At 38.0% G+C, this 17,401-nt stretch overlaps 1 protein-coding gene across 1 annotated transcript in view; it reads right to left on the reverse strand.

The window, feature by feature from the left end:
- LOC108719110 (dual specificity protein phosphatase 22-like) overlaps positions 1 to 16,512 on the reverse strand; it is a 37,595-nt gene extending 21,083 nt beyond the window's left edge. The window contains exons 1-3 of the mRNA XM_018267740.2: positions 16,214 to 16,512; positions 3,097 to 3,130; positions 1,620 to 1,702 (exon numbers count right to left, since the gene is read on the reverse strand). Of these exons, the coding sequence (XP_018123229.1) occupies positions 1,620 to 1,702; positions 3,097 to 3,130; positions 16,214 to 16,234 (138 nt within the window). The 5' untranslated portion in view covers positions 16,235 to 16,512. The remainder of the gene's footprint in view (positions 1 to 1,619; positions 1,703 to 3,096; positions 3,131 to 16,213) is intronic.
- Between the last annotated feature and the right edge of the window lie 889 nt (positions 16,513 to 17,401).

Consider the following 17,401-nt stretch of genomic DNA (forward strand, 5'->3'; position numbering starts at 1 on the left):
CATCTCTGTGTTTTCACACGTTTTATATCTAGGCATTTCTTGATAACAAAGAAAATGATTTAGCATTATTTCTAATGGTACAGCCTATTCAGCCTATGTCTTATTACTTAAGATCCTTAGATTTGAAAGTAAATTCTATGTTTTTTTCCCTGCAGTCAATATCACTTTTAACTGCTCCTATGCATTCTATCTGTATTATTATACATGGATGCAAGGATGCTTTCTCAGCATTTAATAACTTGAATCCACACTCCTGAAAACTGGAACAAAAATCTATTATGAACACATCATATATATACTTGGACATCTCAATAACTCCACATAGAAAGTAGCAGTCTCTGTAATAAAAAGTACATTTTTCTGGAAGACAGCCAGTAAATGCATTATGCTAGAAGATTAAGCACCTTCACTTCAGAAATAGAATATTAATCATATAAAGACCAAAGGGCTGAGGTATTACTGCTCATTCTTGCTTTCACCAGGGGTAACAACAGTACTACTCTTTTTTTGTTTCTATAGTTGATCTGATTTTTTAAGAAATTTCTGAAAAATCTCAGTTTAGAAATGCCACTGCATGTGATGGTTGGCACCCTAAATCTAGAACTGATGCCAAGCACCTTGGTCTCGGTTCGTGCTTCTGTCTGTAGCAGCCGCCTTTGGCTTCGGGAGGAGCCCTCAGCTACTCAGATGCCGCCAGGTCTTAAAATGATAAGTGCAACGTGAGGGGTTCTAGACAAGCAGAGGGGCACAACTGTGAACAAGAAGGGCTGAAGTTCACAGTACACAGCGTTAGACGGAATCGAAGTCAGAACAGGCCAGGTCAAGGCAGGCATAGATCAAACGGGCGCGGCGGGCGTCCCTGCCGGCCCTAGACCACCAGGGTGAGTAGATTTTGTTGCACTACACTTCTACACTCATAGAGGATAATCGAAAAGCAGATGAACCAATTATGAAAACTTGCGACATATGGGGGCACATTTACTAAGGGTCGAATATCAAGGTTTAATTAACCCTCGATATTTGTCCATCGAAGTAAAATCCTTCGACTTCGAATATCGAAGTCGAAGTATTTACCGCAAATACTACGATCGAACTATTAAATCCTTCGAATTGAACGATTCAAAGGATTTTAATTCATCGATCAAAGGATTTTCCTTGGGTCAAAAAAAGCTTAGAAAGCTTATGGGGAAGGTCCCCATAGGCTAACATTGTAGCCTGGTAGGTTTAAAGTGCCAAAGTAGGTAGTCAATTTTTTTTTAAAGAGACAGTACTTCGACTATCGAAATGGTCGAATAGTCAAACGATTTTTAGTTCGAATCATTCAATTCGAAGTCGAAGGTCGAAGTAGCCTATTCAATGGTCGATGTACCCAAAAAAAAACCTTTGAAATTCAAAGTTTTTTTACTTTGAATCCTTGACTCGAGCTTAGTAAATGTGTCACATAGTGGCAGATTAATTAAGTGTTGAGTTTTAAGGGGGGTATTTATATAGGTGATAAACAAACTGGAATACAAAATGCTTAATGTAATAATTTAACATTCAGGTTTATGCTGCTCATTTGCACACACAGTTTATTTATATAAGTATAATCATTGCATTGGGAGTATTCCCCCACTTACCTCCAGCATAGGTCTTGCACTATCATGGATTGAGAGTATATGAGTAATGTTATTTTTGTGCAGCTGTTCAACGTCTCGAGCATCTGCAGCCAAATAAAATAGCAAATAGAAAATAAAGTGAGAAATGGTATGATAAATAAAAATATTTTTATCACAATTTTTATGGATCATTGTCATCATTGGTTGTGATGTACAACAAAAAGCATTTAAAGGAACAGTTCAGGGTGAAAATAAAAACTGTGTAAATAGATAGATAGGCTGTGCAAAATAAAAAATGTTTCTAATATAGTTAATGTATAAAGGATGGAGTGAATGGATGTCTAATATAATAGCCAGAACATTACTTTCTGCTTTTCAGCTCTGTAACTCTGAGTTAGTCAGCTACTTGAAGGGGGCCACATGGGACATTTCTGTTCAGTGAGTTTGTAATTGATCCTCAGCATTCAGCTCAGATTCAAAAGCAACAGATATGACCCATGTGGCCCCCCCTCAATTCTCTGATTGGTTACTGACTGGTAACCAGGGTAACCAGTCAGTGTAAACCAAGACAGCTGAAAAGCAGGAAATAAGTGTTCTGGCTATTATGTTACATATCCAGTCACTCCAGCCTTTATACATTACATTTTTGACTAACTAACTATATTAGAAACATTTTTTATTTTGCACAGCCTATCTATTTACCCGGTTTTTATTTTTACACTGAACAATTCCTTTAAGTAAACTTTGCAGGAACCAGGCTGAACGTCTGAACTAATTACTAACGCATGGAATTTCATATTAAAGGTCAAATCAATCTTGAAAAAAAACCAGTGCTAAAGTTAGTACACAAGGATGCTCTACAGGTATGGGACCTGTTATCCAGAATGATCAGGACCTGGGGTTATCCTGATCTTTTTCCATTCAAATTGCTCAAATTGATTGAGTTTTTGGGCAAAACCCTAAAAACAAATTTGAACATCATGAAGGCTAATAACATCTTCAAATGCTCCGGACCTGGGCTTTTCCGGATAATGGATCTTTCTGTAATTTGGGTCTTCATGCCTTAAGTCTACTAGAAATTCATTTAAACATTAAATAAACCCAATAGGCTGGTTTTGCTTACAATAAGGATTAATTATATCTTAGTTGGGATCAAGTACAAGCTACTGTTTTATTATTACAAAGAAAAAGGAAATCTTTTTTAAAAATTTGGATTATTTGGATAAAATGGAGTCTATGGGAGACAGCCATTCTGTAATTCGGAGCTTTCTGGATATCGAGTTTCTGGATAAGGGATCCTATACCTGTACATATAATTTTGACGATTGTGTAGGTCTATGAAGTCAAAGGTTCTCAAATATCTGGAATAATTTGCTCTTGGGTAACTGAGCATTACATAGCTGTTTCAAACTTAAATCTTAAAAAAAGATTTTTTTTTTCTGCAGCCTGCATTTGTTAAATACATTATCAAAAACCCACTAAAATAATCTCAACATACCTTTAAAGTTCCCAATAAACAAACCAGTAAGGATCTGTTGAAAACAAAGACAATACAGTTAATGTTTCCCACACTAAAATGTGATTAATCAACACTCTATGAAAGGCCAAGTAATGACGGGTAGATGTATTTATGTAAATTTATTCAGAAGATAAATATACCAGTAAAATTATGAACTTACACGTTGTTAAAACTAAATGGTGAAAAAAACATTTACAGTATGCTGTATTATGATGAAGGGTTTTGCTTACAATGTACATGTATAGTGTTGTCTGCCATTTGGTTATACAAATAAAATGTTATAGCTTGTAAAAAGCAGCAAACATATCTTATTTAAAAGAAAAACACAACTAGTCTTTATGCCACAGAACAGACTGTAACATTTGCTACATTTCCTACACTCCATGCCATTTGTTTTCCACAAGCCTAACAGCAAAGGGGTCATTTACTTTTACATAAATTAAGGGACCACTATATCATACAATGAAATTCTTAGGTATTACTTCTGTGCTTTGTACTTCGTAATAAAATTTTGGTGAAGGTTCTTTCCTGATTCAGAAAGATAATAACCTATTTCACAAAGGTCCATACAGGATTGTTTTATAGAAATGAAAGTAGCCCTCAGTCCTGACCAAAGCAAAACTGAACAGTTTTGGCATAAATTGCAATACTAATGCAAGCCAGGCCCGACTGCCCAAGATTAGTGTCCAGCATTTTATTATTGTAGGCAAGTCTCACCAACTAAACACCTAAGGGCAGATTTATCAAATGTTGAGGTAAATTTTCAAATGAAAAAAAGTCAAATTTCATGCTATTTTTTGTGTACTTCGACTAACTTTGAGTCGAATTCAATCGAATGCGCTATTCCTTCGATTCTTACTATTCGAATTTGCCCAAATACGGACCTATTCGATTGAAAACGTACCTATTCTACCAAAAAACTTCCACTTAATTTCGGTTGTTCTTTATGAATTTGAATCTCAAAGTTTTTTTCAATTCAAAATTTGACGCTTGATAAATATGCCCCTTAGTGGCAATCTGACTGAGAAGAGTAGAGTGTAAATGCTGTTTCAGCAGACCTTGGTTTTTGATTGAAATGTTGGAAAAGTGACTTTGCTGTATTTGGAAAGAGATGTATTCTAGAATTTAAAGACAACTGTACATTAATTTCTTCACCATGAAACTAATGGAAAATGAAGAGCTGGAACTATTTTCCTAGTTTTGTTTCTCTTCTATGGAGTGGTAACTGACACAGTTTACAACTTCAGTGTTATTTAAAGGGGATTTATCAAGCAGATTGTATGTTAATACATTGTTATGCATCAATGTTTATATAGCTGAAGGAAACATCTTAAAAACCTTTTGGTATTTTCTTGATTGTTGCTCTTCATTACTTAACTGTGTGGTCTATTTTACAATTAAGTGACAACAGACCAACACATTCGGCTTAAACACATAAACAACTGCACTTCTTTTTGTTAATACTAAACACGCTGTTTAAATATTCACACTCAATGCTGGGAAAGAATATGTATAAATTCTTATATTTAGCAACCAGTACAACCTATTTTAGCACCATTACCTTCACCACATGTTTCCTGTAACTGCTGCTCAGAATAAGAGTCTGGAGGAATTTAAGACCATTCCACCTTACAAAACAGTTTAATTTTATTTATATTTCTGGGAATCCTTGCATGAACAGCTCTCTTCAAGTTATGCCGCAGTATCTCAGTTGGTAAGAAGTCTGGACTATTTAATCATGCTATTATTCTCTTATTACCAAGTTTATTAATCAATCAATTTCTATTAAGTTTTAGCTTATGGACCACTACCGTGACATTCTAATGTAAAATTTCATGGTACAATTTGGAATTCTTTGTACCCCTAAAAGAGCAAGCTATCCAAGCCCTGAGGTAAGATTGCAACTGTAAACCATTATGCTCCTTTACAGTTTGGTGTTGGTGCAGTGTTTCCCCCTAGACATAGTTCTGTGCATTGTTGTAAGTGAAGTTTATACAATAATCTGTTGAACAATGTGCATTGCTCCTCTTAAAGGAATAAAGAAAGCAAATTCATACAAAATTGCACAGATAAAAACACCATACATGAAACTTGCATCTTGCAGGTGACACTTTTTACTGTGATTGAGGCCTAACAACTGCCTTGACCAAGTTGAACATGCAATTAAAAGCTGCGCAAATGCTCATGTCCATGCCTGCCCAAATGCCTTGCATTGCCAAAGAACATTTTTTATTAAAGGTTGCAAATATTTTTTTTGCTGCTATAGAAACTTTTAAGGACTTCTGGTGTACACTGTTTTTAAGCTGAGACCTAGTTACAGTGGTGCCACTATGAAGCAGAACTTTCAAAAGTTTTTTCCTTTTCCAATTCTTTATTTCTGATTTTAAGTATATTGGTGAGGGGTACAAAAGAGAAAAGGGGGGAGTGCATCAATGTACATAATAAACTTTCAAAAGTTTTGGTGTTTTCATGTAGGCATAAACAGACTGTAGGACATCAGGGAACAGTAGATGATGTTCTTGGCAAAAAAAACTTTGGCTTGCCCAGCCTTTCTTCTTGTTCTACTCTAGGAGCACTTATGATGCAAGTCACACAACAAGCGATTCATCTAGCACATATACCTTTATTTATATGTTTTTAAAACAATGTAAAGTGGAACCCAAGAAGCACAGGGCTCTGAATAAAATAAAAATAAAAAATAGGAAAGACAGAAAACGTGTTAAAATATTTCTGACTACCAGGACTGAGCAAAAAGATTATAAATAAACTGTGCACATCAGTCTATATGTGAGAAGGCTGTACACACTTCCTCAAGCCATAGCAACAACTCAATATCCTTGCACCAGATCAACAATCAGCAGAGGAATGCTTTTAAATCTGTCATTTTATGTACATGATTAACTGCTGGTTGACAATGAGAATGCTATTTTGGGAACTTAATCAAGTAATGAACACACAGCTGAAAGTTTTGAATGTAAAAACAAAGACGGGTAGATAAACTAGAACAAACCTTAATCCTTTCAGTGCCTGGAGAATCAAGCATTCTTCTTAAAAGGTATTTATCCTAGAAAAAATTATTTGAAGCAACTTTGTTTCACATATGGAAAAATAATATTTCAATAAACAACCGTTTCCATATATAACATCCATCATTATTAAATGGACGTTACACTCCCCTCTCACTAGAGTTCAAATCCAAACATTCATCCATGTTTTGCTGCTTAAGAGTTATAAATTTTATATTTCAAACTCTATTTATAGACCTTTTGTTTGAAACTATAACCTTATGTACAGTGCTGTAATAAGTAACTGCTCATTTCTAGTAATCCTTATTAATGCAATTTTTAAATGCAATCAGATCTTTTTGACAATTTCAGGAATACATAAAATGGCACCAGTATTGCTTACATGGGTTTCCTTGGTTGGTATGTAACTATAATGCAGGTATGAAATAACTGACTTATCAGGCGTCTATTAGCAGATGGTAACTTATTGCACATGGGGATTGTTCGGATGTTGCTCTGTATTCCACTTACAGACTAGGCAATAGTTCTTATCATTTATTCACATTAAGAAATATGGCCTCTATTAGTCATGGCTAGGTGCCTATAGGGAATGAAATGCGTTGGGCCATTAGGAGACATTTACCTTTTAATTTAAATTGCAATAAACAGTTTTTTTAACTTTATATTTGTGTCCCAGTGAATTTTCTAGAGTGTCTGGAGCCCTTTAATAATATTGTTGTTGGTTTTTCCACTTCCTGAGACAAGGGGGCTGGGGCTGGTGCACCTTGACCATTGTTTCAATGTGGTAAGTTTATCAACATTAGTTATTGTGGCACCTTCTCTGTTGTGATTGAAAAAGGCTTCTGCCCAACAGTTATAAAGATCTGTATTAGGTGGGTGCTGGTTTCAGACTCAAAAAAGGCAGAAAAAAAGTGACAGCTCTATTCACAATGCCAGGATCACAATCAAGGCTCATAATCAATTTCATTAAAATACCTTTATTTCCAATTCTGAACATAAGAAATGTAGGGCAATGACCTTTTCTGTCACTTCCTATTAACTTGAATGGAAATTTGCTTCTTTAATACTGGTTTGGTGCTCAATGACAAAGAGATATGACTGTCAGGACTCCTAGGAAGCCATTGTAAAAGACTGGATTGTAGTGATAAGCGGTTCAGTCCGGCCTCAACACACCACTTGCGGGTTGTTACCTTACACTGCTGGCTTTTTGCTTCTGGTTTTGTGATGTCATCAGTGGGGCAGGCCTATAAATAGAGGGCAGGAGGCAGGTGCGGGTGGGTTTGGGTCGAGTTTTTCTCCACCTACACATCACTAATGGGTTGTTTACTTTTGTCTTCCTACATCCCAGATATATGTGAAATGGCTGTGCATACAAACATGCAAAGAATTATATGACAGCAACCGCAGCTGTAAATGCTTCCCCTTTTATATACATTCAAATGCTCTGGAGGTTATGCCAAAATTGTACACTTCAATGGACTGCATTTGATAAAAAAGGTAGAAACCATCATAAATTTAATAAATTTGCATGGCTTTTCACTTAAAGGAGAAGGAAAGGAAAATTTCATACACTACCTCCCTCTATAGTACTCACATTGATGTCCTTGATCGCTATATTTTCACCTCACCAATGCACATACAAAAGCAGAAAAGGATTATTGAACTTCTGCTCTGCTTCTGTAGAACGCAGTGGCAATCTTACTAAAGGATTTGAGACTTCCTTTGCCTCTTCATCAGTAAAGGTGGCCATACATGCAGAGATCCGCTCGTTTGGCGATGTCGCCAAACGAACGGATCTCCCTCCGGTATGCCCACCTTGAGGTGGGCAATATCGGGCTGATCCGATCGTGGGCCCTAGGGCCCAACGATCGGATCCTAGCGAACGCAGACGGGCGGTCGGATCGCGGGACCGCATCAATGAACAGATGCGGCCGCGATCCGACGGGATTTTTAGTCCCATCCGATCGAGATCTGGCCAGATCTCGATCGGGGAAGCCCGTCGGGGGCCCCCATACACGGGCCAATAAGCTGCCAACTCTGTCTGTCGGCAGCTTTTATCGGCCCGTGTATGGCCATCTAAATGCGCATGCGGTAAAAAAAACTTCCCCTGAACGCGTCATGTGACGTATCGCTCATTAGCAATAGCAGCATGAGCAGCAAAAGTGCGGAATAACTGTTATCATAGCAAAATTTGCATGCACATCATCTGGGGAGAAAGGCTGCGCCTCAGAGTCATGCGCATTAAACTATAATTGAGTCCAACGCACCTCAAGGCTGCCTCAGGCAGCAGAAAGGAAGCTGCCTTGAAAATTTGTGACGTCACCCGAGTCCACTGCTAGATTCTCTGCAGAGCGCTGTTCCTTCTTCTAGACACCAGGCAGAAAACATTTTCTATGCTTTGTAAGTTATGAGTGCACCAGATTATGAATTAAATAGGATGGAAAGGGTCCCTCACTGATGGGTGCCTGTTTGCTAGGCACAGAAATTCAGTGATTATGATCGCTAAACCATTCATTGCCTTTAATTGTATGTATGTTGCTTTACTGCAGCTGCATTAAGAATATCCCACATTTTACAAAATCTTGTATTTCTGGGTTGTGTTTATTATATCTTTTATAAATATGTCTCTTGGAGGAGGAGCAGAAATACCATAAATGATCTTTGCAGTTCAATCTTACCGTATATGCTACAAGGCTAAAGGACTATAATGCTCTTTATCAAATATTTACACATTCATCACAGCACAAACAAAATAAGTACATCTGAATCCTTGTTGCTGTTGAAATATGTCTGTTTAATGAAGGCATTACCCTAGAACAAACATGATTCTCAGTACATTCTGCAGAGTGTGTTAATTCTGAGCTCTTGCAGGAGTCAAATACCAACACTGAACCCCCAAAATTGGCATTCTTGCTGAACAGCATAGAATCAAAATTGTCTCAAAAATGCCAGGTGATCATTAATGAGACACTATAAAAACAGCTCTTCTGAAAAGCATCTCCAGTCCTATTTTTATCCTGTAACCCTTGTTTAATTAAAGTAAGGTTCTTGTTTGTAATTAATCATTGTTAATTTCTGCATAATTTACTGGTGATATATAAATAAATGATGATGCCTACTACTGTAAATACTCGAGTATAAGCTGACCGAGTATATGCCGAGGTACCTAATTTTACCTAGGAAAACTGGGAAACTGAATTGACTCAAGTATTTGACAAAGCTTTATTTTGGCAATAAATATTGCCTTCTAAAATACAAAATACCCTTGTGATTTTGCAACAACAGCCACAGACAGTAGAGACTAAAGAGATGGCATTGTTCTAAGGCTAATGACAAATGGTCTGCTAGGGCTTCAGCGCCAGCATTGTTATTTTAAGGTGGTCCCTCTGTTTTCCTTGTAACAGAGGGACCACCTTAAAATAACAATATAATAACTTAACATATAATTCTCCCCTTAGTAATGTAAATTTAAAAAGTAAAAGTAGTAACATTCGCTGTATAATGGCAAATGCACAGAGTTTGTCAGGTAAAATGGGAGACCTAGAATTAATTGCATGCTCTAAAAATTATGATATAATTGGTATCACTGACCATATTCATTTCTATTACTAATTTTCTGTTTAGCTACATATACCTTGCCTGTTCTAATTCAGCCTATTGCGCCTCAATTTTTGCTAAAATACCTAGATCCTTTGCATCTTTTTCAAGAGTTACTAAGTTATCTTTACAGGCATGTGTCACATTCCTGTGCTTAGAGACAGCTACAGTCGTACTACTGTACTTTAAAAGCAAGTTTTTCCATTAATGAATTTTATAACATTTCTCCAATGCAGCCGTCCCCAAGCAACAGAACAACGCTTCGTCCCTTCGTGTTCTATATGGGACTTACTGGTAGCTGGCTTCCAGAATCTGAGACAGAAAAGGTAAAAGGGTTGCCACTTTTGCCATGTATTTAAAAACTTAGCAATGTTGAGAGGGTGGAGCAGCAACCTCAACATAGTTGGGTAGAAACTGTCTACAGGCAGGGACAGATGGAAACCCTAAAAGGTAAACAATAGATAAGCCATGGCAAACAAAACTGGCTATAAAAGCATAGTAATTATCACTGGCTGCTACATATGCTCCACTTTATAACGAATATTTAAAGTTATATTAGCAATATGTAAACACCATATCAAATGATACTCCTTTGAGTTAAAGGAGAATTCAACCCCTAGGCACAAAAATCTCTCCCCTCCTCCCCTGCGTAGGCCCCTCTCCCTCCTCCCCCACGGCCTACCTCCCCCCACCCAGGCAAATGCCCCTAACTTGTTACTTACCAGTCCTTCTAGGTGGTCTCAAGCGGAGTTCAAGGCAGCCATCTTCTTCCGAGCGCTCTTCTTCCTGTATTCCCCAGAGTTTGGTGTCGCATGCGCAGCAGGATTACAATGTAATTCTCCTACCGCACACCTGTAGTTCACTAATCCTGCAACTGGTGCAGTTGACCCCGCCGGGTCCCTTAGCAACCAATGTGTACAAGAAACGGATCCGCACACACGATGATTAAAGCAGTCGGGGAATATCCCCTTTTATTCAGCCACCAAACATCAACGTTTCGGGGGGGAACACCTGATGAAGGGTGGGTGTTCCCCCCCGAAACGTTGATGTTTGGTGGCTGAAAAGGGGATATTCCCCGACTGCATTAATCAGCGTGTGTGCGCATCCGTTTCTTATACACATTGCATGCGCAGCAGGAGTCATTTACCGGTAAGGATCTACTGCTCATGCGCCGAAAGTCACGGAGTTTCAGAAAAAAGAAACCGGAAACTTCGTAACTTTCGGGCGCATACGCAGTAGATCCTTACCGGTAAATGTCTCCTACTAAGCATGCTCCACCAAATGCCAGGCAATGCAGGAAGAAGAGCGCTCGGGAGAAGATGGCTGCCGTGAACTCCGCTGGAGAGGACCTAGATGGAAAGGTAAGTAACAAGTTAGGGGCATTTGCCCAGGGGGGGGAGGAGGGAGGGGGGCCTACGCAGGGGAGGGCGGAGGGTATTTGCGCCTAGGGGTTGAATTCTCCTTTAAGGTGTAGCAAGTTGCAAAATAGAAGTTCTAAACAACTTTTCAGTTGGTCTCCATTTTTTTAAATAGTTTTTTAAACTCTTCTTCTGACTCTATCCATCTTTAAAATGTGGGTTACTGGCACCTTCAAAAAACAAATGCTCTGTAAGGCTACAAATGTATTGTTATTGCTACTTTTTATTACTCGTCTTTCTATTCAGTCCCTCTCCTATTCATATTCCAGTCTCTTGTTCAAATCAGTGCATGGTTGCTAGGGTAATTTGGTCTCTAGCAATCAGATTGCTAGGATTGCAAACTGGAGAGCTGCTATATAAAAATCTAAATAACTCAAACCTCACAAATAATAAAACATTAAAACCAACTGCACATTGTGGTGGACAACCCCTTTAGGACATCTAGCTATTAAGGCAAATTATTCTGTGGGGGACTCAATGTTTGGCAAAGATAATTTATTCATAACAACTTTTATATGTCAGATTAGAAATCACAGTGGTTGTATTGCAGCCAAAATACCCAACTAATACCAGTAACCACAATTGTAGTGTTCTTGCTATTATTCTAAGGAAGGTTGTCAGCCATAAGGCTTAGATGGTACAGATTATGCTTCTGTATTTACAATGCTGGCTAACATAACACTGAAATAACCATATTCCATTTAACATTTTATATAAATCTATTTTACAAGCCCAAACCATTTCCTGCTTTACCCCTTGTAATCCATTAATTACCTGTCATTCATCTGTCTTGTCATTCTTGGCTGCTTTCAGCTCTGCCATGTACACATACAACTCAGCATTCCTTAAAATCACATTTTAATCTACTTCATCATGTTATTCTTTTCTTAAATGATCTAACAACCATTGCATAACACTTGCAATGCCACTGAAATCGAAATTTTAAAAGTTTTCCTTTCTCTCTGTAATAATAAAATAGTACCTTGATCCAAACTAAGATATAATGAATGCTTTTTGGAAGTAAAGCCTATTGAGTTTTTTTAAATGATTATCAAACAGACTTAAGGTATAAAGATGGAAATTACAGAATGACGGATAAGGGACAATAGGGCTCATTTACAAAAGCAAATGCAAAGTGCTACAATGGACACAAAACTAACAGTGTATTGACCATATTCTCAATGGTATGTATATACATGTTCCTAGAATAGATGTTAGAGAACTCTGGAACTGGAGAATGAACAGAAACATGAGGTGAACTCGTAAGCTCCACACAGAATACTCTTGTCAGAATCAAACCCAAGAACTCTGCACTGAACCAAAATGCTGCACAATCTTAGTACTTGCTGAGTCCTGACACTGGATTGAAGGGTAGTGTGCATATTACCTTAAGGACTAGTCCACTGTGCTAACCACACGAGGCGATGCGCTTTTCAACAGTCGCCTGAAAATGCCTCGCCAGGCTTTTTCAGGCGACTGTTGAAAAGCGCATCGCCTCGTGTGGTTAGCACAGGCGTTTTTACATAGGCGCCCATACAAAACTGTCGCCTGCGCCGGTCGCGGCGACTGTCGCGGCGCTTTGTCGCCGCGACCGCAAACGCGTCGCTATCTCCCCGTGTGGAATAGCCCTAAAGGGTGATTCACCTTTTCTTAACTTTTAGTATGTTATAGAATGGCTAATGGCTGACTCTTTCCCGTTTCCAAATGGGGGTCACTGACCACCATCTTAAAATACAAATGCTCTATAAGGCTAAAAATGTATTGTTATTGATACTTTTTATTACTCATCTTTCTATTCAGGCCTTCTCGTATTCATATTCCAGTCTCTCATTCAAATCAATGCATTGTTGCCAAGTTAAATTGGACCCCAGCTAACAGATTGCTGAAATTGCAAGCAAGACAGCTGCTGAATAAAAATATAAATAACTCAAAAACCACAAATAATAAAAAATGAAAACCAAAAGCAAATTGTCTCTGAATAACACAATCTGTACATCATACTCAATGTTAATATAAAGGTGAGCAACCACTTGCTGCAGAAATGGGGGTAGCATGCACGCAATTTTGGAGAATCTCTTTCTGATTTCAATCTTAACTACTGCTGGCAAAGTCAGACAAAAAAATGTTGATGGTCTTTGCAAATGTATTTAAAATAGCCTTGTGGCTGGTATTTATTTTGCTACACAATTAGGGGCACATTTACTAAGGGTCGAATATCGAGGGTTAATTAACCCTCGATATTCGACCAGGAACTAAAATCGTTCGACTTCGAATATCGAAGTCGAACGATTTAGCGCAAATCCTGCGATCGAAGGATTTTTCGTTCGATCGAACGATTAAATCCTTCGAATCGAACGATTCGAAGGATTTTAATCCAACGATCGAACGAATATCCTTCGATCAAAAAAACGCAGGCAAGCCTATGGGGACCTTCCCCATAGGCTAACATTGAGTTCGGTAGCTTTTAGCTGCCGAACTAGGGGGTCGAAGTTTTTCTTAAAGAGACAGTACTTCGATTATCGAATGGTCGAATAGTCGAACGATTTTTAGTTCGAATCGTTCGATTCGTAGTCGAAGGTCGAAGTAGCCCATTCGATGGTCGAAGCAGCCAAAAAAACACTTCGAAATTCGAAGTTTTTTTAATTCGAATCCTTCACTCGAGCTTTGTAAATGTGCCCCTTAGAGTATGCTTACAAAAACTTCTAAGCTTCAAAATCTTTTCCTATTAGCTTCACTTGTGCCATGAAGAAATGTGAAAACCTAGCACCATACCAGGGGTTGACTTAAGCCATTTTTAAAATGTTCTGCTCTTCTGCAGAGAGAGAGCAACAGTTCTTGAAACTATCCATTAAAAACAGGTACAGGTATAGGATCTATTATCTAGAATGCTTGCATTTTCTAGATAAGGCTTCTTTCTGTAATTTAGATGACCATATCTTAAGTCTGCCAAAAATCATTTAAAAAGTTGAAATAACCCCCAATAGAAATGTTTTACCACCAATATGAGTATATGCAGCTTAGTTACCATTAGGGTCGCCACCTTTTCAAATGTAGAAGTACAACTTTATTATTACAGAGAAAAAGGAAATAATTTATAAATATTCGAATTATTTGATCCCATACCTGTACTTAAACTTATACTAGGAATTTATAAACAGTGTATATCCCATAATTAACTGCAGTATTTAATACTAGCTCAAATATAATCTGGGATAATGGGGAAAATTCAGGAGGCAAGAATATTTCAGCATACAAAAACAATGATGGTAAACACTGTTTTCTTCACAGCATTTTTCAAGCAACCACACCTTTTTCTTTCAGAATTTTACATTAGGCTTTGTGAACACCTAAAATTATCACACATTTTTATACAATATTTTTTTTACACAGCGCTGTAATGACATGGGTGGTATATGTTTCAGCAATTCCTTTTTTTTAACAGAACTTTAAATATGCCCCAAGTGTGCAGCTAAAAGCACCAGCATTCTTTTCATATTACATAATCAACTTCATATTTACTGTTGCAGAGCATAGAGAAACAACTACTATATAAAGTAACAATGCTATTTATATTTATTTGAACATTTCTTAAGAGAGATGCAGCAAATGATTGTGATGGGAGGGGATCTAGATAAATGAGTAGTATTTAACCAAAAAAGGAAATTAAGCACAGAAAGCTTGCAGAAATTCAAAATTTACAAATAATATTTTCTGCAATTCTTGTCAGCAAAGCTTCCTCTTCAGTAATTAAATGGGATGCTAAAAGAGCATTGCACCACTCGGTGCAACTTATGCAACAACCCAAAATATTGTTGACACCATAACACCATGTGGATCCACCAACTTGGGAAGATTATATGACAACCCATGAGTAACCGGCAAAGCACAGGCAATTTTAAAAGGGCCTGAATTCAGTCTTTTTGATAGCTTTATGTTGCATACATTCCAGACAAGGAAAGCTACCTAATATTTTGTTTTTTCTTTTTTAAAAGAAGAGAAAAGTCATAGAGAATGGTTTACTGGTTCAAGGTTTACACAAGCAACAACTGGTTAAGTTGCTATGGAAGAGACATGGATAATCATATGTTAATGATTGGTTCAAGATATGTAACTAATATTAAGGTAGAGCATTAGTTGACACTGATATTAGCTACAGACCAGAACTCAACAGAGAAAGTTGGGATAAAGTTTACAAATATTTAAAAAGTTTGCCTTAGCTCTATAATAAACAGCAACCAATCAGATATTTGCTTTCATTAATCAAACTGCGCTGGAGCAGTAAAAGCTAAAAGTTGATTGGCTGTAATATGTTAATGGTTCAGAGCAAACATAAAAATCGTATCACTCATGTTAATACATTCCATGTATTCCTTTATTCTGGAACACATATACACATATGTATTATAGGCCGGGGATTGGTGTACCATTTATGTAGATATTGGTATATATAGTTTCAGTGGGTGTGTGAAGGTATGTGCGCTGGGTTTCATTTGGAGGGGTTGAACTTGATAGACTTAGGCTTTTTTTTTACCTATGTAACTGTATGTGTGCCCTCTATATAATATAAATGAAAGCAAATTATTCCATTGAAAAATGGTACAAAAAACTTTTTAAAAAATGTAAACGTTGGTCATTGTGGGTTGTGGATTAAAGTTGGTATCCCTGGTACTTGCTCTTCCTCTATGAAGACCCCCTAACCCAGCTGAATGTATAAAACATGATAGCTTGTGCTTAGCCTACTTCTATCTCTGTAAGCACCAAAGGAAATGATGGCTGCTCTGCTCTAGCGTTTCCTTTAGTGGGCAACTCTGAGTGACTACTGGTAGTTGCTAGTTACTTTGAGGAGTAGCTGCTATGGGCAGACACGAGTGTCACTTGCTGCATGTGGGAATATGCAAACCAGGGGCAGCAGTAGGCAGGCAGCACGGAAAGCCAAATATAAGCCTGGCATCTCCCTACACGCACTAGAATCTGCCAAACAGGCGGATGGATCGAGTATGTAAGTGAAACGCCTCAGCGACCGATCTGGGAAGTACATATAAACACGCGGGTTACCTTGTTCATTCCATTGCCCATTGCTGTGTGTGGGTTCTTTTCTCCTCCAGGCACAACAGGAAGCAAAGCTGCTAATGACACTGCTGTAACGTCACCTCAACGCACAACAACACAGTTGATGCGCTGAATGCTTGCGTCTAGCTCGGGAACTAAATTCCGTGCCCGTGTTCTTGGGATAAAATAGTGAGGTTTCCTGGTATCAGTCAGAAACAGCTGGAGCCGCTTTCTGCTCCCACAGGATCCGCCTTGCTCTGCGACTGCAACCCCTCCTCTTCTAGCGACTTCTTGTTTACTAGCTCCAGCCTCAAGTAGCATTTAGTCTCGTTACTGGCACCTGCTGGGCATTGTTGTGTGCCACGCTAAGGCAAACTCGTTGAGAAAAGCTCCTGCCAATAGCGGAGAGTGCAGCGTGGATTCATAAACGTGTTTAAATCATTTAAAGATAAAGTTGTCCCCAAAAAAATCTCAATTCTTGTTACAAATTGTGTTTTTACAAAATTATTAAAAGCATAGCCATTGGAAAGAGGGTGGGTGGGGCACGGCCTCCACTAAAATTGTATTCCCCAACCCAAGCAAACTTTTATTGTGGCTGTACTGTCATATGCTGCAGTTCACTGTAATAAGCTTTTTATAATACACAAAAGCTATCAATATCTTGTAAATTATATCCATAACGGTGAGTTCTGATGTCATTTCTGTCACATGACTCACTAAAATGTGTGTATTATAATAAATAAAGTACCCCCAGTTGCAAAATATGAGGATATTAGAAGTTACCTCGGCGTTCCATGAGCTGTATAAAAACACTCAGCCTTCGCCTCGTGTTTTTATATGGTCATGAAACTCCTCAGTTACTTATAATATTCTTATATTTTACAAGAGGGGGTACTTTATTCACTATATCCATATTGGGGGGAGGGCACTCAAAAATGTTTACCCCCAATCGAACTTTCATTTTTAAGCTTTCGAACAGCTTTATTACGACTTCATTGACGGCAGTGATGCTGCTAGTAGTGGACATTATGGATGCCAGGAACACAGGTCTATTTTGTCAACCTCTGTAAAATAGAGAGTAAGCTCTTTATTATCTTTATATCCCCTCTGTTAAGGTCAACTCTGTAGTCATCTCACATCTTTTGAAATGGTCAATGTTTCACCCATCGTCCATACCCAAATATAAAAATATAG

This window comes from Xenopus laevis, chromosome 6L, assembly GCF_017654675.1.
Source record: "Xenopus laevis strain J_2021 chromosome 6L, Xenopus_laevis_v10.1, whole genome shotgun sequence".
NCBI classification, from domain to species: domain Eukaryota; kingdom Metazoa; phylum Chordata; class Amphibia; order Anura; family Pipidae; genus Xenopus; species Xenopus laevis.